At 37.5% G+C, this 23,101-nt stretch overlaps 1 protein-coding gene across 2 annotated transcripts in view; it reads left to right on the top strand.

Annotated features, from left to right (window-relative positions):
- The first annotated feature begins 2,761 nt into the window (after positions 1–2,761).
- EYA4 (EYA transcriptional coactivator and phosphatase 4) overlaps positions 2,762–23,101 on the top strand; it is a 49,870-nt gene continuing 29,530 nt past the window's right edge. Inside the window, exons 1-8 of one of the 2 annotated variants that reach the window (XM_009958035.1) lie at positions 2,762–2,882; positions 9,448–9,525; positions 15,332–15,398; positions 16,308–16,310; positions 17,324–17,466; positions 17,609–17,752; positions 18,703–18,782; positions 19,171–19,351. In XM_009958035.1, coding sequence (XP_009956337.1) covers positions 2,762–2,882; positions 9,448–9,525; positions 15,332–15,398; positions 16,308–16,310; positions 17,324–17,466; positions 17,609–17,752; positions 18,703–18,782; positions 19,171–19,351 — 817 coding nt within the window. The remainder of the gene's footprint in view (positions 2,883–9,447; positions 9,526–15,331; positions 15,399–16,307; positions 16,311–17,323; positions 17,467–17,608; positions 17,753–18,702; positions 18,783–19,170; positions 19,352–23,101) is intronic. The other variant, XM_009958036.1, reaches the window with a different exon arrangement.

Below are 23,101 nucleotides of genomic sequence, written 5' to 3'. Positions count from 1 at the left end.
GACTGAAACTGTAAGATATTAGTAGGTCTGTTACATCTTCATGAGAATTTTTTTGTGCTAAAGGTAAACTAAATGCATCCTAAAGGTGAATTGAATGACATCTGTTACACAGAAGATAACATGTGCCCTTCAATAAATAAATCACACAGGGATACATCAAAATAATCCCCTTACTTGTTCACACAGGATAGAGCACCCAGGATAAATGTAATGTGTACACATGGATTTGTGAAACTTTTTATTGGTTTGGAAATCCTTTTTATCCTTAATAGACTACCAATAAGTGCAAGATGTCTTTTACTCATGCAGAGAAAATGTCTATTTGTAAATGCACTACTTCTGACATACTATTAGTTAATTAACTTGCCACGTCTGTGGACTGGGATGCTATTTGCTATAGAAAACAAATAGAAGGCAAATAAAAGACTTTTCTGCACAACAGGTTTTGTAGTGGTATGGAATAAAAACTATCCCTTTTATAAAGTTTGATTGGTTATATTCTCTGCCAGACAAATGAAAATCAGTGGACTTAGTTTTCTGATTAAGAAAAACTGATTTGTTTGAGTGTGAAAAGTGCTTAAGATGGATACTTCTTAAATACAGCAGCTAGGTAAATCAATGCTTTTGCTTATGAAATATTGCTGAAGCATTTGCATCTGTGGCCAGGATATATGCATGGCTGAAAAGAAATTATTATAATTTTCATGCTAAACAAGAAAAAAAGCACATGTGAACTTTCTAAGCTAGAACTGCTCATTAGGTATCTGTGGGCTGATCATACTTGAGCAGGAAATCATGACACTTAAACTGCTGAGTGAACACGTGGGGAGTATTAGACTGTATATGCAATGAAACACACATTGTTTATTTTCTGTAGCATTCTCCTGCTCCCTTAAATACATACAAGATGGAAACTCACAGACGTTTTTTAACCTTTAGCTGCTGTCCTTGTACAGAAAGTACTAAACAAAAACTGATGGACTAGTAAACCATTTGAGTTCATTTTATTTCATCTAACACTGATCACATTTCCAGTAGACAATAAATATAATGCACTGCTGACAGATGTATAGAAATGTATATACAATTAGATGAAGAAATCCAGGTCAAGGCAGTTCAAATCTCAGTTTATGCCTTTGCATTTCCTTGAATATGGCTATAAAATTCTTACCTGCTGATGCATGGCCTCCTGCAGTATCAGTTTTCCCCTGCTCATCCAGCCTGCTGCTGGGGAGGCTGCCCTGACAGTGGAGAATCGATGCATCTCAGGTTTGATTTGAGCATTTTCTGGAGTAAATGAGATTCTTCGCTTCATGGGCTTTTGTGTAAGGCCTTGGTACGTTTTCCCAGTTGAGATATTTCCTACATTTTTTGTTACATATTCAAGACATGAAAGCTCTGAATCTGTGTGTTCGGTTAAAAGAACACAATGAGAGGCAAGCTGAAGCATCCAGGAGATCAGTAGAATTAGGAGCACAAAATGGGAGACATTTTCATTCTGTGGGTTTTTCTTCTTTTCCTTATCTTGGAGGAAAAAAGTAGATTCAGACAACAGACCCATATTTGATGGAAAGAGTGGCTTTTTGTTTGGGTGGGTTTTTTTTTCCCCACAGAAGGTCATGTGGAGCGTGGAAGATAGACAATTTCGAAGTTAAACTTGCAATAAATACTGAAGATGCTGGGTTTTGCCTAATGATTTGCCTCTGATTTTCCTGGTCAGAATATGAATATACAGAAGCAGTTACTCTTACTGAACTATCCCAACTGTTTATCCCTTTCCTAGCCATTTCAGTCTTTTACAATATAATTGGGCTTTTGCAGCTCTGTAAGGCAATCTTTCTGTTGGCCTTTGTAGTATACATATGGTAAACGGTTCTCATGCTGCAGATGGGCTGGCTGCTTTGCTTATACATAGAAAAAATGTTTCTTTGGGGAAAAAAATCTGTGTAATTAATTTATAAATGAAGTAAGGAATAGGCGAGCACACACTGCAAATTGGATTGCAATTACCCGTCTAACAAGAAATGCTCCTTGTCTGCTTCGTCTGCGTTGTCTGAGAAAGGCAGATCTGTTGTCACTGAATGAAAGCCTTCCACAGTCCCCCAGTGTAACTGTGATGCTGAAACACATTGTGGTCTAAATCCACTTGAAATTTTTCAAGTTTCCTAGAAATTACTCAGAAGAGAAAAAAAAAAATCAAGTGAGATAGTAAGTATATATGCATTTGTAAGAGTGAAGAATCTTCCAGATGTACATGAAAGTTCTGTTTATTCACATGTATGGTCTGTTCCTATGATTTAGTGTGGATGCAGTGACTGTTGGTGGTTTGAATACAGATAATGGGAGGCAGAAGTTCCTATTCTGACTTTTTGTGTAATGACTGACTTTTCACTTCATTTCTCTGTTTTCTTCTAAGAAATATGTGCATTTATCCCTCCATCTGTCCGTCCGTCTATATGCACTCCCTCATGCACATCTTTTACAAGGTCTTTGAGCAGTTTCATAAGCCTATGTCATTTATTTCACAATACCTAAAGGAATAGTGAAAAATACTGGTGGTGTTGTTGTTCACATCAAATTATTAGCTACTTTTCTAGATTTGGTAAAAAGCAAAGATGACCTTAAAGGAACCTGATTTGAGTTCTTAAACTGGCTGCACTACAAACTGTCCATGTAAAAAAAGTTGTTATAGAAAAAGCAGATTATTATCGGTAGTATCACAATGCGTTTAAATACTGTCACCTTCTTCTTTAACAGGTCTATGGAAATGCAAGATCTAGCCAGTCCTCATAATCTTGTTGGAAGCAGTGATGCGGCGGGTAGCTCCAAACTGGATAAACCTAATCTCAGTAGCACATCAGTTACAACAAATGGAACAGGAGGTAAGTATAAGACACTGCTGGTACATAGACAGTTTTGTCTAGTTTTTAGTCATATGTATTTTTTTAGCATAATTTCAAGGATAAGCATAAGCTTATTTATAAACCCAGCAAGAATTATGAAAAAATGACAGTCATACCAGTGTAAATATGCTATTTCCAACAGCACTTCTTCAGTTTGCACCAATTGAAGTAAGAGGCAGAACTGTGCAAAGGTGAAACAAGGAAAATCTTGGAATGGTTGATCTGAACAAAATGTTACAGTTTGGTTATACTTGTGGGTAACTCAAAATAGATTGCATTTTCTGCATCATACTTCATTGCTGAGTGATAATTTACTCTTATACCCTGAGCTACACACATTTAGTTTAATTTAAAATCTCTGTCAAAAGAAGTGCATCAAAATTAGGCTTAGGTATTTTTTTTTACATGATGAACATGCTAAATCCACTTCTTGGCAGGGAATGAAATTTTGCCATAAAGAGATTTTTAGATTTTCATCAAAAGTAACTGGTTATTACTGCTGTATCTATTACCATAGGGACAGCACTACCATGCGGCTACAACACGGATGTTCCAATGCTTTCAGATAATAGATTCTGCCATGGCTGAATTGGAGCAGCAGGAGGCAGGGTACCACGTTCTGAGATGGAGTCCTGTTCCCATTAGTGTCCATGAGAATGACACCATGGATATGAGTCAAGCTAGAGTTTCAGCCTTCTTTTTTGGAGTTTATATGTTGCTGCCTATTTTAACAGTTGGCACCCAGAAAATTTTTTTAGTTTGTTCTTTCTGGCCGCAATGTAAAGCGTTTTATTCACTTACCACTATTTAAAAAAAAAATCTGTCAATGTCCATAAAAAGTGTATGTGCCTGTGAGGGTAACAGAGCTCTGCAGAGACAGGCTGAACCATTAAGGTTCAACCTATTTATATTTTTAGATAGAAACCTCATTCCAGTATAAAGGGAAAACTTCAAGCATACCATTTAAGAACACTAGTGACTGGGTGGCTCTATATTATACTTGCATAAATAAACCAGTTAAAACAATACACATAAAAACAGTACAATGCAGTTTAAAACACTCGGCTCAAAGGGCAGAAACACTTACTTGCCTTTAAGACTATTCATGTACACTGAACAGCCATTGGGAGAATGAACCATTATACCATTCCTGTTCTCAGGAGACAACATGACTGTGTTAAATACTGCAGACTGGTTGCTGAGTTGCAGTACTCCCTCTTCTGCAACAAGTATGAGAGACCCTGGTACAGTGCATGTGTGTGGTGGTGTGTCTCCATGACTGCTGTGTAACATCTCTCTTGGTTTGCTCTGTTCTTTTGTTATGCGGTTTGGACATTTCCATAGGTTTTTTTTCTCACCCCTTTTTTTCCACCGTTTCTCAGAGGCCTTTCCCACAACCAGAAAACTGGTAGGAAGTTGCAATAAATAGTTCTTACCATACTTTGAAGGCGCTTTGATGCGCAAGGAAAATTTAACCCACTTAAAATTAGCTTCACTGTGTACATGCTCCAAGAGATCGGGAGAGCCCCGTGGTGATCAACATTGCTGGGAACTGCCAGTAGTCAGCATTGCTGGAAGTCAGACTAATGGATTTTCCACAGGATGCCCATTTATTTTTCTTTTGATTTTAGGTACAACATTACGTAATTACCTGAGCACAAATCAGTTGCCATTATTGTTACTATTTCTGCTACTTTCATTGTTAAAGTTTATGTCTAGTGTGCTGCTACATGTAACTTGCCACTTTACAAACATTTGACCTAATTTTCCAAGCTGTTGTTTTCATTTATGGGTTTCCTCTCATGCATTATTATATGAGTTATAATGATTAATAATAATTATATATATGACACTGTTGCAGTGCACGTGGGATTAGTTGTAGGCATACACATGAATCACCATGACTCCCTACGAGCCATTTCACAGGTGCTTAAGCTGTGCAGGTTTGGACTACAGTTGGGAGGATCTCGAAAACTTTCCTTTTAACAAAACATTCAGAATTAGCTTGCCATTTGTAAGCCACATATCCAGAGAGAATTTACCAAAAAAAAAAAGCTCAGACTTGAACACAACAAATCATTTGCACTAGAATAAGTGACTCCATGTGAATGCTCTTGTTCAGTTACAAGAATTTAAGCATAAGGGAGGACTAAGCTAACTTAGTCTGTCACCTCAGTTAACTGTTCAGCATGTTCAGATAAATGTGGAAGGTAATAATTTAACTACTAATTATCAGTAGTGAGGAAATGTAATGTGAAAGTCCTTGCATTGCTGGCATTAAATCTGATTTTCCATAGGCAGTAGAACGTTTAGATCTGTGCTTTTAGTTGAGTATATTCCTAGGAAAACACTCAAGGCTTGCTAAAAGAAAGAGGCGAATCATTCCTGTGACAAGCTGTGTGGTTTATTGTTTTACGTGAGCTTTTAGTCAGGCTTGTTTGCTCTAATATTTATTGCAATTGCTTGTCATGCTTCATACGTAGTAGTAGCATCTCTTGCCCTTAAAACTCTGCGTTAGTTTTTAGTCTTTAACATAGAGAAGTTCTTTAGAAAAAAAAAAGAAGTTGGTAGAGTAGTAGTCATGTTGGTCTGCTAAGTCCTTTCATCACGTAAAGGACTCGTAGAAACTGTTACCTCTTAGGAGCTATATTCTGAGTTTGTCTTAGCATGATTAAGTTTGGAAGGGATCCCTGGAGGTCAGTTGGGCCAACCACTGCTCAGAGCAAGGCCAACTTTGCTGTTAGATCATGTTGCTCGAGGCAGTGTCTAGTTGAGTGTTGAATCAAGGTGGAGGTGCCACAGCCTCTCTGGGCACCTGTCCCAAGGACTGACTACTCCCACGGCAAAGAATTTTCCTCTTACATCTAATTGGATTTTTCCCTTGCTGCAGCTTGTGTCTGTTGCCTCCTGTTGTTTCACAGGGCACCTTTTGAGAAGTGTGCCTTTGTTCTTTGTCACCTTCCCATTAGATAGCTGCAGGCAGCAATTAGCTCTTCCCTCAGCCTTCTCTTCCCAGGACAGAACAAGCCCAACTTCTTCTGTCTGTCATTGTACATCATATGCCCCAGTCCCTGATGATTGTGGTAGCTCTAATTTGTTAACGTGCACAGTCTTCACTATTAGCAACACTCAACTGTATTTCCAGCTTGAGATTGCTTTTCATTTTATTTTACTCATTTAGTATGTAAAAAAAAAAAATTAAAATAAAGCTAATCCACATTTTAAAAAAATAGAGTATTAAATGTATAGTCTTTAAAGTATTAATCTAAAATACTGGATCAAACAATTAGTCTTTGCATTATGTCTAGAGTAGTTGCCATAGTAGTATCAGAATGACACTTTACCTCACATGTGGTTTTAACTGGTATCAGCCTTTATTTTGATTTCATCTATAAATGTTCCTGGGGGTTTGATCTGATGTTAATTTTTTTTTTTTTTTTAGCTTTGTGTTTTTTCCCCCTCTTGGTTTAATGACATGCAATATAAAGAAAGAAAGGCAACAGTCCAGATCTCTAGCTAAACTGAGGAAAGACCTTGATGAATTCCTTACTGTGATAAAATCTGAATGTAACAAAGCAGAACTATTCAAAATCAAGCACATACAAAACTGCTTTCTACATGTATTTTTCAACAGAACACGGTGCGGATACGATGTTTTCCTTCAAGTTAAGTACACAAGAGAGTTTCTTTTGGTTTAGATCCTTTTCTGCTTGACAGGGAGATAAAAAGATGGTTACTATTGGTGCAGATGGAAGTGCAGTGCAGCTGGCATTAGCCAGAACTAGACACAACTCTGAAGTAAACATTTAAATTCATTACTGAAGTTTCTGTCAAATAAAACAGTTAGGCATATACCGGAGTGTCTTTCTGGATGCAATACTGAACGTAAGTTTGTAACTTGGTACGGGCAAAAGTAGGTTTTTCCACGTAGGTAAATGTCCACACTCTGCAGAGAAAAGGGACATGCATCTTATGAAGTAAAATATGAACAAAGATCTTCAAAGGGGAAAATACAGATCTTTCCAACTTAGTATGATTTTTCATTCTCCTACGGAAGTACATGCAGACATCTGTATGTAGTAATCAGAAAACAAATTAATTTAGTTACTTTTCATGCTTCAAGCAACAATACATGTTGCACATTACTCAGAGGCCTGAAGTTCAGTGAAGGCAATTATTTTGTGACAAATGATCTTTAAGCTTTTTCTTGATGTATATTTTATTGATCTGATGAAAATAAAATCACATATTTCTCATCTAAATAGAGAAATGGCAATGATTAATTACTCTTATGAATGACTTTATTAATTTTGTGTAATTTTTGTCACATCTTTTTTTTTTTTCAAATGGGAAGATAATAGCCAGCAAAATGACAAGGAGTGCACAACAGCTTGAAAAAATGTGACTAAAATTCTTCCTTGATGATTTCATATTGAATTAATGTCCTGCTGCTTGCAGGGAGAATATATGGGTGTGGCAGTTTTATTAAAGATAAAAGATAATGAAAAGAAGTTTACATTTAAAAGACATTCAAATATTTTTTAATCTCACATAGTAAATAGCAAGATACAACTGTATAACTTGTGTAAGAAGTGCTACTTGGTTTGATTAGCACTGGGGCACCAGCAACTTTGCAGGGTGCTCTCCCTGTCACAGAGACAAACACATCCCAATTTACAGAATCACAGAATGGCAGGGTTTGGAAGGGACCTCTGGAGATCATCTAATCCAACCCCCCTGCCATAGCAAGTTCACCCAGAGCAGGTTACACAGGGCTGCATCCAGGACTGCATCCAATTTCTCAAACATTCCTTACTTGATCTAAGTAGGCATCCCTTTGAATTCAGCATAGGTCACTTGTGCGATTGTAGACATCTGCAGCATCCCACGTGACTTACTGAAGTAAGATCTGTTAAGCAGTGTGACTGGAAGTCGGGTGTGATGTTGCAGGAGAGGTAACTCAAGCAGGGCCCTTCACAGGCGGCTGTATTGGTAGCTGTGCAGTTCCCAGTGAGCTCCTCGTTGTGCTCGCAGACACAGGAAAAATAGCAGTATGGTTCTGTAGTTATTCTGGACATTTTTCCCATGAGAAAACCAAATCCTTTATTTAGCTCATCCACTACCTTTTCCTCTATAGACTCTAAGGGATGATGAACTCAAGGGTAGCTCCAGCTGTACTTGGGCTGAACCACCCTCTGGAAGTACCTCTCTTTCTTGACTGAACATAAAGGGGATTAGGTGACTTGAAACCGAGCCATAGTTTGTAAATACATTGCCAGCTCAGAACATGAAATTCCTCCCCTCCCCGTACTATTGCCAGTGAATTCAAATGTGGATGCAGTGATGTTGAAAGATGATAGCTGATGTCCCTCAGAGGTGTCAGGTAACTAGCTGGCAGAAGATGCCTGTGCTTAGCATATGTTAGACCTGCTGGGGGGGCTCTGCCAGCCCGAATATCGCAACAAAGACTTCTCCACAAATCCCAGGCTGTGTCCTTGAAATTTTGATAGCTGGTGTACAACTGCGATAGTGGCTTATGCAAGTCCTCACTGCCACTTTGCGCCCCTGGGCAGCGACTGGTCCTGTGATATCTATAAACCAGTTGCTGATATATATGTGATGAATGCTCACACACAGCCCTAACTGACCACAAAGCAATTGTGATCATACATTGAGTGTTTCCACATTTGCCAGTCGAACATCTAATAAAAGCTGCAGTGTATTCTGCACCACTGTTTCTTACCACATTAATTAGAAGGGTGGTTCCCAAACTCAGTTACAAAAGTCCATGCCAGATGGTCTGCTCAGGTAACATATTAAACTATAACATCTAGATTGCCTCTGTGGTGGTTTCAGTTATAGCTTGGATGGTAAGAGTGCATGATGATCCATAAGAAATAATTTGAGTTCAGAGTGTACCCAAATGTTTGGTAACCTCTGAGTTAGAAGCTGACTTGTCGTGGCTATTGTTCGTGTCGTGCTTTAGTTCTTTTGCTTTTTTTTTTTTTTTCTTTTAAACTTCTCTATTCATTTATGGAGAATTGCTTGCCCGTGACCTAGCTCAAAAAAAACCCCACAGACTCTGTAAAAGGGGAAGGGGAAAGGCAGAATGCTGGCACTGTGAAAGTAATTTGCTTCTATATGAGCATGAAACCGTATTATTATTGTTTCACTTGTCAGGCAAAACTATTTTTGTTATGTGCTACATCGCTTGACAGCTAACGTTTCCTTCCTCTCTGCTACTCTTAGGGAATTGTTAGAATCAATTAGATTTAGGTTGAAATCTCCCCAGAAGATATTGTAGTTGCTAAAACCAATAGATAGATGAATGCATAGATAAAAAGCTATTTAGATGCATGACCATTCCAGACAGAGCAAGTGTAGATTGTCTCAACACGGTGGTAGAGCGAAGGATGAAGCCGTTGCACTGCATGCTTGTTCTAGCTGGACTGCCACTAATGAGACTGGCATGAGGACTCCAGTATAAATTTAGAAGTAAAATCTCATGTCTACTTATTCTTCTATGTAGTGTCTCTTCTTGCAGTCAAAACAGAACCCATGAACAGCAGTGAAACAACAACAACAACTGGAGATGGATCGCTTGACACGTTTACTGGGTCAGGTAAAGCCGTAATAAGATCACATATTGTTAGATGGACATTGATATAGCATTTAATAACCTTCACTAATGAACATTACACTTCATGGAAGCAATCCTTAAAAAAACTACAATAAAATAACATTTTAATACATTGTAGTAATAACAACAACAATAGCTTTTTCATTTTTGTAAATGAATATCTACAGGTTTCATGAGCTATGATCTTAAAGAAGCTTTAATGATGCCTAAGATTACTGTATGCAAAAATTAATAGAGTAATAATGTTATTACTGTACTGTAGACCTTTCTGTGTTACGATCCTAGGAAGAAAAAAATGGATTGTGTTTGTAACAGCCATTCTAATTTGTAAAATTTAAAATATTAAGGGTTATATTTCAGTGCTAATCTTTTTATTCCTATGAGCAGTGTGTTAGTTTAAACACTGACCAGATTGCCATAAGCTACTTTCTTTCCGTGAAAATAAAGTCTATATTTTACTTTAAATAATCATAAGTTTCAGTTACTACTTCTTAAAAAATTCAACAAACAGCAATTTTTAAGTAGATTCTTGTAAATTATTAAAAGGTGATGAACTGTGGAAAAGTACAGATAATCTGCCTTCGGATCATTAAGTTGAATCCTGCTGATGATAATGTTAACAAGGAGAGGGGGGAGAAAAAATTTTGCATCTGAAAATACCAGTTCAGTGGTGGCCTGACTGAAATGTCACTGAAGCCAGGAACTGCCACTCCACACTGATACTAGTATTACTTTGGCAGACTTAGGTAGTCTAGCTCTATTTAAAATACTTTGGAAATCACAGTCTTTCTGTGTAATGAAAATGTTTAAAAATGGAGTGTATGTTTCTGGAATTGTTTCTTAGGCGTCAGTAAATGCCTATATACTCCAAAGTTGGTGGTTCAGAAAAGTATTTATAACAAATTTAGTGCCTGACGAAAAGGTCTTTTGTGAGATGTAAAGCAAGCGTATACTATTTCTGATTAGAAAAAAATGAAAATATTGGCCTCATTATGATTATACTGAAAGGAACGCCATCAACTTAAAGTCTAACAAGTTCCATAAAAAAATTAATAGTCTTGGCTAAAAATTACCTTTTCTTTTTCACTCGGTTGTTACTCTGTCCTAAACTTTTATTAGTAATGATTACAGATTATAAAATGTCCAACCATAGATATGATTTTGTCGTTGTTGGTGAAATTTTATTAGCTTCTGCTATGTATTTAAGATATCTGAGTTGGATTCCATGTGTAAAACATCACTAAGGCAACATTTTCATGAAGGGGTGCCAAAAATTGCAGCCTTCAGTTCAGGTTTAGATAGCTAAGTAACAGCTTGATTTCCCCAGGTGCCACTCACCCATTAGCTTCCACTGACTTCAAAAGAAGTGTTGAGATCTCTACATTTTGGAGTTTTGGAAACAGTTGGTGCTTCCAAAAAAAGGCAGGAATTTGAGCCTTTACGCAATTACTTTTGTCTGTTAGCCACCTGCACACTCAAAGGAAATACTAACCTGATTCTCGGTTTAGGCCACAGACTCAAGTATTAAATGAGTATGGTCATTCACAGTGAGAAATCAATAGTCTGCTTGTCTGGGTGACGTGCAGCTTCATCATCAGCGCGAGACACAGAGCTGCCTTGATAACGTACTGAGCCTTCATAAAACTTTCACACTTGCCTTTTACTGGTGTTTGCAAATAGGACAATTTGGTTGGCTCAGTTTTGTGGAAGAAGTGCTAAAGAACAATAAAAATTCATCACTAGAAAGTCTAATGAGTTGCCAAAGACAATAAATACTGACTAGTAGAAAGATGTCATTTCAGACAAACCAGCTGCAATTGAAAACAATGCATAACAAAGCCCAATGCTGAACAGTTTGTTTTCTCCTAATAATCAGTTACATACATAACATATATACACAGTACTTTCTTGCAGCTTTCAGAGCACCTGTGAGCTCATTTAGTGAGGATGCCTAGCCATATAGGCTGCTAGCAGGGCTATCACCAAATCTGTCATATACATACATAGATCAGGACTCAAGCATCCTTTGTTGAGTAGGGAAGGATTTAGGTATGTTATTAAATATTTTATGGAATGAGACATGGATGAAAAGAGAACTCCTAGTGCTGAGACCCATTTGAGAGTCATGCAGAAATCCTCCCCTTCAAATATTCTACCCATTAAAATTGATTTCCGTGCTCCAAGGGCTGTCAAATCCTGTGACTTGTCCTGGAGCTGAGCAGCAGGCTGAACAAGCCCTGTGGGGTGTAAAGTAGCCAGCCCTGTCCCTAACGACCAGCTGTGACATGGAAAGTGGTGGTCAAACAGACTATGTGAGGTGTAGGGCAGGAGAGACAGACTAGGCTTCACAGGTAACTGTGAGGAACCACAATGCTTGATTAAGAAGTTGAAAAACAAAGTACATAGATCTCTTGAGTTTAGAGTGTCAGTTGCCACAGTGGTTGTTGGGCAAGCTCCTGCTCAGGGCTGCAGCACAAGCATTGCAGCTCACGCTCAGGGCTCCGTTCCTCTGTCCTGCAGAGCTGCCTCTGGGAGAAACTGCCTCTTAGCAAGGGTTAGCCAGGTGGAGAGTCATGTTGCGCACCCCGCTTCCTCCTCCTTTTTCTTCAAAGAATGATGGTTGGTAATTAATACCAGTATACTAGATTTGAAGCTCTGTGGTCCTGCATCAGACTTCTATTGGGGTGGGTATTCACAGGATCTGGAGAGCTGCAGAACAACCTTGAACTGAGCATTTTCATTTTCTGTGAATATGCTGCAGCTGCTGTTCTGTGAGTGCATGCATTTTTGTGTTTGTATTGCTTACAATACTGGATTAATTTGAGAACTGTTTATCATTTTAATGGAGTGGAGAGAGAGAGACATTTGAAGTTCTCATCATCCTTTTTACTTAATATTTATTACACACAACAAGGATATAGATAACAATTTCTGAAGGCTATAAAGCCAAACTTAGGAAACACCACTGCTATACAACATACATTTGGCCCCCTTGTGTGTAGACATTGTGATTTGTTATTTAAATGAGATCCTTTTAACCTAACCTCTTTGCACAGAATTTTCCAGATGCGTAATGAAAAAATACAAAATTCGAGCCTGTGTTAATATACTGAACCCAACACACGCTATCAGAGCAGTTTATGGTCATTTAAATTCTCCACAGCCACCCAGACAGTTGAGCTAACAGGGTAACTGGTAAGAGCTGGCTGTCAGATTCTTGTCCCCTCTGTGAATCAACATTAGTGGGGACTGGAATATGCCCTCAGCACTGTAGTGAGACTTGAGAAATTAAGGGTCTTATACCTGCCCTGAAAAGCATTCCTCTGGTAAATTCAAGTAGTGAAGTCTTAAAAATATTTGAGTTTTTCAGAGAAGAAACAGTTTTGATTTTGTTTCTATCATAAGCAATATAAAACAGCGTTTAGCCCCATTCGTATGAATTGCTATAAAAAACATACCAACCTGCTTCCACCATCCTCTCCATTGCCAGCAGTCCTCAGAAGCAGAGTTAGAAGGCTATCCAGCAGTGAAAGTTGTTTAAGTCTGATAACCCTGAATAGAACCAATCCAATCTATGAGATACAGGCATAGTCCACGGGCTCTATTCACTCATAATATTCTCTTATGGTAGGTCTTACACGATGTATTTCTCAACATCTCAGTCTAAAATGTAGCTCACAAATTAATGGGACAAGCTACCAGAGAAAGAGTGAAAGGAACAGACTTTTTAGTTTGAAAGGTACACAATTTACTTTGGGGGCACTTGCCTTTTTTTTCCCCCTCTCTTCCCTAGAACCAGTAGTATCATCAGGGAAATAGGGGGAAAAAAAAATTAAAACCAGAGGTATTAAAAAAGTATTTTGTTTTCTTGTCTGAATTTATAAAATAAGGTATATGCAGAAAGAATAAAAAAGTAGGAAGTACAGTTTTTGCTGAAAAACGTTAGGTTTTGATAGCTCAAGTGATTTAAATGAACCATCATTCATTTTTTGTAGTTTACATCAGGTATGGTGGTACAGCACATGTGCTTTAAACAAACTGATTAATCAAGTGAGCTGTCATCCAGCAAATGAGGAGACAAAAAGTGGAGCAGTACAAGCAAAAAGGATCCGATAAGCCGATAATGGATCACGAAAGTTCCTTGCCCTGAAAATCACCAAGGTCACTCTGTTAGCTGTTGCTTGTCTTTAGAAAGGTCGTAGGGATACAACAGGGAAGACTAATTATTCTTCAAGCCTTAAATAACTGAGATCATCCTTTAGAGTTCTGTGAACTGATTATGTTGGTATATACATCTGTAAGTTCGTCTAACTCTGGGAATAGCTGTATGCATACCTAGTGGATCGCTCTGTGGGTTGAGCTTAAATCACAGAAAGGTATTCTTGGAAAAAAAAAATATCCACACAAAATTAAATACAGCAGATTTCGATCACGGCAAAACCTCAATATCTTTTCAATTATCAACTCTTTTATGAAATCTGGTGGCACATGTCCCAAAAATTATTATCCAATTCTTCTTTAATTTCAAGCCTTATTAAACTGCACATTTGAAAAAGAGGGTAATTGTTTTTCTTCTACTGTATTTTCCTTTTAAGTCCTATATGTTCTAAATGCATTGAAAGTAGCTGTAAAAATATGAAGTCCTGCATATGTTCAAAGCAGTAGATCTCAAAGACAATTAGGCCTGGATGTAGAAATGTATCATGTTTCATAAAATACTTAGGAACCTAAACCTATTTGTCGCTTATATAATTCTGAAAGTTCATTTCTACTACCATTACGAACAACTCAGGAAGAGAGTACACTTTGAAGTACAACTATGATTGATTAGACTAAAGAAATTCCAGTGCTTCGTTGTGTACTACTTTAATCTTTTGAAAAGTGAATGAACAGCAGATGGCCTAATAAAGACACTGTGTATGTTTGCCCAGAATGGATTTGCTCTGAAGGGATTGGTTCAACACTTTAGAGTACATATATTTGGAATACATCTGTCTTAGTCAAGACAGATGGCTAAAAGGAAAGAGAAACTTCCAAACACTTGGAATTAATCCAGTGCGAGCACCGCTTCTGAATGAAATTTTAATGGGATGTGACTATTGTTCCATTAACTTTCTTGGAAGAATGCAGCTGTGAATAGTATAGGCATACACAATTTTGATGGATACTGGACAGGATTGTTTATGCTTACTTTTGAAATAAAAATATTGTTGATAGTTGATATGTTCTAATCGGCCTGTTGATAAGGAGTCGTATTTGTTTTGTAGTAGTCAATCTGGTATCTTCCATCACCTAAGCTGACTAAAACTAACCATGCCCATATAAAACATATTTTTCCTGTCCAGCATTAAAATTAAGCTTGTTAATGTGAGACTCTAAAAGTATGTATACGTTATTTCAATCCCGTGCAATACCATATGTTAAATCACAAGATTCTTTTTAACTATTAATTTTAATACAACTTGCGAATTTAAAAGATCTACAGTGTGTGGATCACAGATGACGTGTGAAATACATGCCTCTGCAGTATACTGAGAAACATGTCAGCCAAGCTGAAAAAGCACAACACGGCCATACCAGCTAAAGCATTCTGTACAATGATGAATGATTTGGGAGTTTTTCAATTTTTGTATTAAGATGTTGCAGTTTGGGTGACATCTACTTTGTTGGAAAGCTGTCCATTTCAATAAGCTTCTCTGCTGATGTTGCTGCATTAGTACTCAGACTGTTTGGATGGAATGGTCTCCTGACGTTTCTAACTGCTGTACTCTTCTTTTCTGTTTTGCAGTAATAACAAGTAGTGGCTACAGCCCAAGATCAGCGCACCAGTACTCTCCACAGATATATCCCTCCAAGTTAGTGTCTGCACCTCTTCTAGTCTTTTATAGGGAATTGACCTTGGCTGTAGGCAGTTCTGTGATTTGTTACAAACAAGTGTTCATCAGCAGAAGAAACAGAGAGAAAGGAAAGTACTTAAGCCTCAGTACTGACTCCATTTTAGCTGTCTCTCCAACTTTTTTCCTCACGTGGTTGCAGAGTAAGATCCTGCTCTGTGCAGTATTGCTGCACAAGAAATGCCCTTGAATATCTGCATGCAACAGAAGGAAAAAATCGGACTCTTATGTTCTCACACATCAGCATGCTAACAGTGCTGGCAATGTATACAGACATATTTTGAAGAAGACAGTTTATATTTAGAAATCACAATTGCATGTGCAAGATGCGTACTGAGCGAGAACGCTGTCACAGACCCTCCCAGTGCCAGCATTGCCAAACACTTCCAAACATTCCACAGTCATGAACCGCCCTTTCCTCCTCCTTCTCCGATATAATAAGATTTAAAAATCAAATAAATTGGATTAGTTTTTAATATCTTTTTTTTTTAAAAAATAAATTTCCTTTATTTTTAAGCCAGTGGGCGTTGTTAGGAATAGAAGATTTCTTTCACTTTTTTTTTTGAGGAAAACAGACTCTTCGGCAATCACGTGAATCCAGGACTGGGAACTTCAGGAAAAAGGACTGAAGATGTTATGTGAAACTGCTGCAGTTGACAGTCTATTAGTTTTCTTGTCCTATGATCAGTGTTGTGCACAAGGGTGCTTGATTCCAGTATGCCATCTATTTGCTTCTGTGTATTTGATACAGCTACCTGTGTGACTTTGATACAGAGAGAACATTGAAACTGTAGCTGATTAGGCTTTTTCAAGTTTCTTTAACAAATTTGCATTCATATCATGGTAGCCAATATTTATTGATAGACAAAGTAGGTGCCTGAACTAAGAACAGCCTTCATTCCACTTAAAACAGGTTTTGGCAAACTATATCAGATACTTTTGGCCAAATACATTACAAGGTTTAATAAAATTTTTAATCTACTGTTATAATTTATTGGCATCTAAATTAATGAGTAATCCTTTTCTGATAGTAACTGCTGCCAACTGTACTGAACTAATTAGAAATAAAAAATAAAAATAATTAGAATCTGAAATTTAGTCATGGCTTTTAATGGCCAGGTTTCAGTTAGCGTAATTCTGCAGAGTGTTTATTCAACTCTTGGTCTATAAAGTCTTATTTGACTTACAAAACAATCCAAGACAAATGTTTCTCTGTATGTTTTTGCAACTCTGGAGGACAAAAATTTTAAACTTGATTTTATTCAATCTCTCTGTAAAGCCCCAGTATTCATAAATAAAAGACCATTTTTATTTCCATTCCATTTCCCTAGCCCATATTTTCCAAATGTTTAAAACCCATCTGGTTACCAAAGTATTACTGTAAATATTTTTCGTGCTGCTTTCAATGGGCACGATCCCTCTCTCGTTGAAGCCAGAGGCTAGATGTCTGTTGTACACAGAGGACATAATGTAGTAGCTTTAATATTCATCTCTGCATTTCCTTTATTCTTGTACTCCAATTTTCCCTCCACTGGATTAAAAAAGCATGAAGGCTTTTCTGATTTAAGTGTGCTGATCTAGGCTGAAAGGGGTCAAATCCATGTACAGCCGTATAGCAGTGGCACTGTCCACTACTGGACACAGTAGCTTGAGAATTAAATTGTAGCGATGGGACAGCACAAAATACTCACCATGCCCTGGGGAATGTGAGCCAGAGTGGTTTTCGGCTTATTTCAGTGGGGGATGGAATAAATCCCAGAAGAGGAACAGTTGGCAGAGTAATGAACGGCCTTTGGACATCTTTAAACCTTTTTCTTTACTTTATTGCTTGAATCAACATACAAAGTATTTGTTGCCACAGTAATGCTATTTTTCCTGATATTTAGGCCCTATCCACACATTCTTTCTACACCAGCAGCTCAAACAATGTCTGCCTATGCCGGACAAACCCAGTATTCAGGAATGCAACAACCAGCGGTCTATACAGCCTACTCACAGACAGGACAGCCGTACAGCTTACCCACCTACGGTATTTGACCTCTTATTACTTCACCTTACATAGAAGTAAAAGCAATGTTGATGTCAATGTGTTTTGCTTTCTTTCTTATTTTATTTTCCCAATTGTAAGAAAATATTTTAAAGAATCAGTTGAAAATTAATTTCTTATACAGATTTGGGTGTAATGTTGCCAGGCATCAAGACGGAAAGTGGGCTCTCGCAGACCCAGTCACCACTGCAGAGCGGGTGCCTCAGTTACAGCCCAGGGTTTTCCACCCCACAGCCAGGCCAAACACCCTACTCTTATCAGATGCCAGGTGAGTAGCCACCACCATCAGGGCTCACCCCCTCCCGCTGCTGCTGACAGCCATCTCTTCCCTCATATTTATAATATATTTTCCATTCATTTTTGTGAACTCCGGCAAGTACGCTTATCATTGGCAGCTACTTTTACCCCTAAAATTTAAAGCTAAGTATTTTTTTCCAGAACTAAAATGCATATACGTATTCGTTTTTGTCATCTGTTAATTTAGATCTGGTCATGCAATGCAGTCCCTATTGGCATCTTCATTTTTTTATGGGGTGAAATCACATGGCAGGACTGGAAGCATTTGTTGAATTTATTAGCGTACACAAGTCACTTTTCCTTGTTTCCATGTTTCTGAGTATGACATAATTTGATACTTGTTTCTCTTTGGATTAACATAATTTGTTAGAATTTCTCCTTAATTCCTATTTATTATGCTTTGATCATTGATAACCTGTTTTATTTGGATAATTTTTAAGCTTCTTATACAATGGTTAATCTTTTAAATACTAAAAATTACAATATGAATCATCTGACACTGAAAACAAGGACATGCCTCATTAAAGATCGATTAAAAACACGTGAATTGTTAAAATATTCTTTGAGAAGTTTTTTGTTTCATAAGTGAACATATGCTAAAGTGTTAGAACTTAGAAATGAAGGCAAAAGAGAAAAACAATATTTGAGGAGAGGTGAGACACTTCAAAAACACTTTCTTGATTGATGTAATGACTTACTGCACCTTCCTTGCATGGTGTCAAGAGGAATGTATGCCTTTATGCGTGGAAGTAGCATTTAATTTCTTTTAAGGTTTCATTACAATATTTTGGGTTTTTTAAACAGAAATTAAAATTGTTTGTTCTTCTGATTTGTCTATATCTTAACAAGGAACATTGTATTTAGAATTTTATTTTGATTCACAAGCAAGTTCTCACAGTTAATTGTATTTTTTAATTATAGGTTCTAGTTTTACACCGTCATCCACTATATATGCAAACAATTCTGTTTCAAATTCTACAAACTTCAGTAGTTCACAACAGGTATGGATATTAACATTTTTGTTTGTCAGTTATGAAAGGGTTTATCTAACTCCAAGACAGCATGCTATTTTGGTTTAGATCTGTTATGGTTATGTTGAATTAGACTCACTGTGGTTCAATGCTATTTTCTGTGGAAAGTGATCAAAATCCCAGTGGAAGCCTAGTTGCATCTTTTGGTACTTAAATACTTCCGCAACCTCCCTGTAGTCTTTTAGTAAATATCCTTAAATTTTAAAAGGTTAAATATCCTTAAATTAAAAAAAAAAAAGATCTAAACTAAACCCTCAACTCTTGCAAAAGTCATATGATTACACATTTAGAAATACTTAATGGAAAAATCACTCATTACTCTACTTAATTAAGTACTCTGATGCATTTTGTGTTTTAGGATTATCCATCATACACAGCTTTTGGCCAAAATCAATATGCACAGTATTACTCAGCATCAACATATGGTGCATATATGACCTCAAATAACACGGCTGATGGCACTTCATCATCATCAACCTACCAGTTACAGGACTCTCTCCCTGGCCTGACTAGTCAACCAGGTACAGATCTACATTCAGGTGAAAACAACATTTTTTATTTTATTCTGTACTTGTATAAAGATAAGATGTCTGTACCACCTTGTTTGAATATTGATATTTTAAACTCATGCCTTTCAGAAAACTTTATCATGCAAAACAGCCAAAATAAGCTTTCTTTTGTTTAGTTAGGAAACCTGTCTAGTTTGTTTGCTAGTTAAATAAAGCTCTTTACAGGCTCAGATGGTTGTGGAAGAAGAAGGCCTGAAAAAATTTACAACAGTCTGGTAGTGACGTTAGTACCGAAAACAACCGTACGGTAACAAACCTTTGTAAATTTTGAAATAAAAAATCAATGAGCTCTCCTATTTCTGACCATGGAATGTTCCTGTATCCATCTACATGTTCTGAAGTATCGTTGTAAAGAATTTAAAACAAGATGCTGTTGTTCATTTAATTATGCCCCAGTCATTCTAGCAAGAGTACATGGGCTTTAATCAAATGTATACAAGCCGTGCTTGCTAATTCACTAATTTAGGTAACTAAGAACAGAGCAATTGGTTATTAGCGCAAGACTCTAAAAAAATAGCATTGAAGTGGTCAAAGTTGCAGAAAGAATGTTCCCAGGAGACTCAGTTTGTCTGCCCAACTCTGCCCTCTTGTGCACATCCACTACAACATAGTATTTTGTCGCGTGGTTCTATTCTTAGGGCACCGCTGCTGGATAATGGCAGCTCTTCATTTTTGCTCATTATCATTATAATCCCATTCACAGTCATTTACCTGCTCCATTCCATGTGTTCTGCAAACACAAATGTTAATATGGATTTCTTTTTTTTTCTATGCTAGTTTTATAAGTTCCTGAACATGTCACCAATTTATTTTCTGCCATCTAATATAGATGGGACTAAAGTAAAGAAAAGTTAAAACTATGTATTTGAAATTATGCATAGTATAGTGCAGAGCTATAGAGATCTTGGTGGGATAGTTTAGGAACTCACAGCCACTGTCAGACGAATGTGTATCCTTACTGAGTGAACAGAGCCTGCTTTTTCATGCTCACTCTTCTGTATTGTTGCTGTTATATAGGGAGTTCTTAAAGATCTAGCTCCGTATTATGTCATATATTCATAACCTAAGTAGCATACTAGGGCTGTGCGTAGCATCTATGGGAGAGATTATCAATCGCCAGCTGCCTGGCTCAGCATTGCTATACCAGTCTCTTCCAGGAACACAGGCTTCACTCATGCAGCATGGGTAGTGTCTGCCTTACTCACAGACTGTGAGCATTTATAAAAAGACTAGCAAACTGAGTTTTGGATTAGGCTGTGAGTAGGGAAGAAATCTGCTTTAATGACAGAATCAACTCGTTGCATAAATCTTCCTGATTCTCATCCCAACAACTTAACATCTCACTGAAATGTATAGTAGAAAAACTAATGTTTTTTAATAATGAATTCGTACAAAGGAAGGGTAATACTGTGTAGAAAAGTATAAGTGAGGCTGCATACTTCATATAAGCTGCTTAAATTTGCTGAAAATGTTGGGATTTTAATTGTGTGAGTAGTATTTTACCTCGCCAGCTGTTTTCCTCAGGCTGATTTTTAAAGTGTGTGTGTGTGTGTGCACACACATGTCTGTGCTAAAATATAGTATGATATAGAATGGATATGGCGAGATGCACATTCCATGGGTTTTTGATGAAAGTGTAAAACATTATTCAGTAGTCTCAGAATGTAAATTTAGGAAGAAAAAGCTAAGAGGTAACTTGAAATCAAGTGAAATTTCAACAGTTTCCATATTCTGTCTGTTATTGGATTAATATCCCATATTTCCATATTCCTTCTCTTATTTTCTATAACAGACACAAATCACTTTTAAGAGTGTGAAGAGTATTCACAGCTTATACCTTGATAATTATGCATGTTCTGTCTGCTTCTTTGTTCCTTTGTTATTCCTCCATACTTTTGAGACAACCACAGTGTTTTCCGTATTGTCTGTCGCTTGTGTATCTGTGTTTCCTAGAAATGCTGTATAAATTTATCATGTAATACAAGCTCCCTTATTATTAAACAGCATTGACAAAAGAAAGGAATCTTACGTAGCTTGAGCAGGTTGAAAAAACATTGAAGGCTTCGCATCTATGAAACAGCAAGGATTTTTCATGTTTGTGGATTGTTTAAGCATATGCATTTGCTTTCCTGTTAAGTAAGTTGTGCAGCTGAACTTACAAATCAGCCCACACACTCCTTATTTCTGTGAAGCGTTGCACTGATCATGCGACCCTCTGCTGAGAGTGCAACACCCACTTTGCGAATACGTGACATGCCTGTGCCCTTCTGTGTCACTGTAAAAATAAATTTCCATCAGTGAGGTGCAGTGTCTTGGAGATCACTTCAGATACAGTAGATCATACTGCAGAGCTTCAGTACTCACCATATTCTCTAACAGGCCTTTATTGCTCGGTCCTTAAGACTTATCCAACTAAAACCTAAAATTAAACACAGCAAGACATTTCACTGTTCTGCCATGTCTGCTATCTATTAATTCTAATAACTAACCAAAGCCTCTAGTACTCTCCACACATACATAATTTCTTGTTTTCATAATAAAGCCCCATCAGATCAAGAGTTAATATCAGTTACAATTTTATTTATTGACCAAGAAAAGCAAATGAGATCAAAATTGAAATAGACTTTACTCTTTCTGCTACTCATACTCATAACAAGCAATAATACGTTACAAGCCAGGAAAAAAGAGGTTTGTAATGTTGGAGCCATCTTCTGGCTGCTCTTTCTGCGGAGGATATGTAACAAAAGTCAATCCATAAGGAGAGTATGAAGGGGCTCAGAAGTTCATCTGTCCCACGTCTGTGTAAGGCTCAGCTCCTTACCCTTCCCATGGAATTCTCTTCTGTGATTGTATTGTGCCTGCCCTACATTAAGATTTTTCAAAATGCACACATTACCACAGAGTATCTGCGAGACAAATAGGTGTGTCCAGGGGCACTTCACCTCATATTGAGATAAGTCAGAAGAATCCTTAAGGGATTCTGCCTCAGGAGATGAGTACGTTCAAGTACATTCGATGAGTACATGAGTACATTTAATATAGAGTGGATAAAATTCTAGCAGAAGAAATAGGTCTGTAGCAAACCTGGATGAAAGCTTGATGTGTTAGGCACCTCACTTTCATATGTCCAGAGTTAGGTGGGGTGATATTGTAGGATAAGGATATTCACTCCAATTAGGTTACTGGGATGCAGCAGACTTTGGTCTCTCTTAATTTGGTACCCACAGTGAAGGCACCCTTTGCAGCTTCTCCAGGAGATGGCATTAGGGAAACTAGCACAAAGGTCTGTACGCAGAGTGTGCCTGCACCTCTTTTCTCCTGGTTAAGTGGCACGACTGTATTTTAACAGGGAGGAGTGGATGTTCACATCAAACTGCAGGTGGGCAGCAATGTTCTGGATATGAAAGACCACCTTCTTTTGTAACTGTACTCTAACTGGAGCTGCTGCAAGGTCTCCATGGCATGGAAGGATTCATGCTGGACATGAACCAGCATATGAACATCTGTGATTAAGTGGTTGTTCCATGTTCTGGCTTTAACATTTTCCTCTTGCTTTATTGGATCTCTGACGCTGCTCATAGTTCCGGTGGGAAAAGGCTATGAAGTATATTTATTATTGGAAAAGCTAAAAATTTCAAAAATTGCAATAAAAATTACTGTCTAATAGGAGCTGCAGTAGGAACTCTTCATGAGAGTAGGGTTTTCAGTATTCAGGTTCTA

Source organism: Leptosomus discolor, chromosome 2 (assembly GCF_034619465.1).
Source record: "Leptosomus discolor isolate bLepDis1 chromosome 2, bLepDis1.hap2, whole genome shotgun sequence".
Taxonomy (NCBI): domain Eukaryota; kingdom Metazoa; phylum Chordata; class Aves; order Leptosomiformes; family Leptosomidae; genus Leptosomus; species Leptosomus discolor.
Note: the sequence above shows the minus strand (reverse complement) of the source record. Positions and strands in the feature narration are given on the sequence as shown.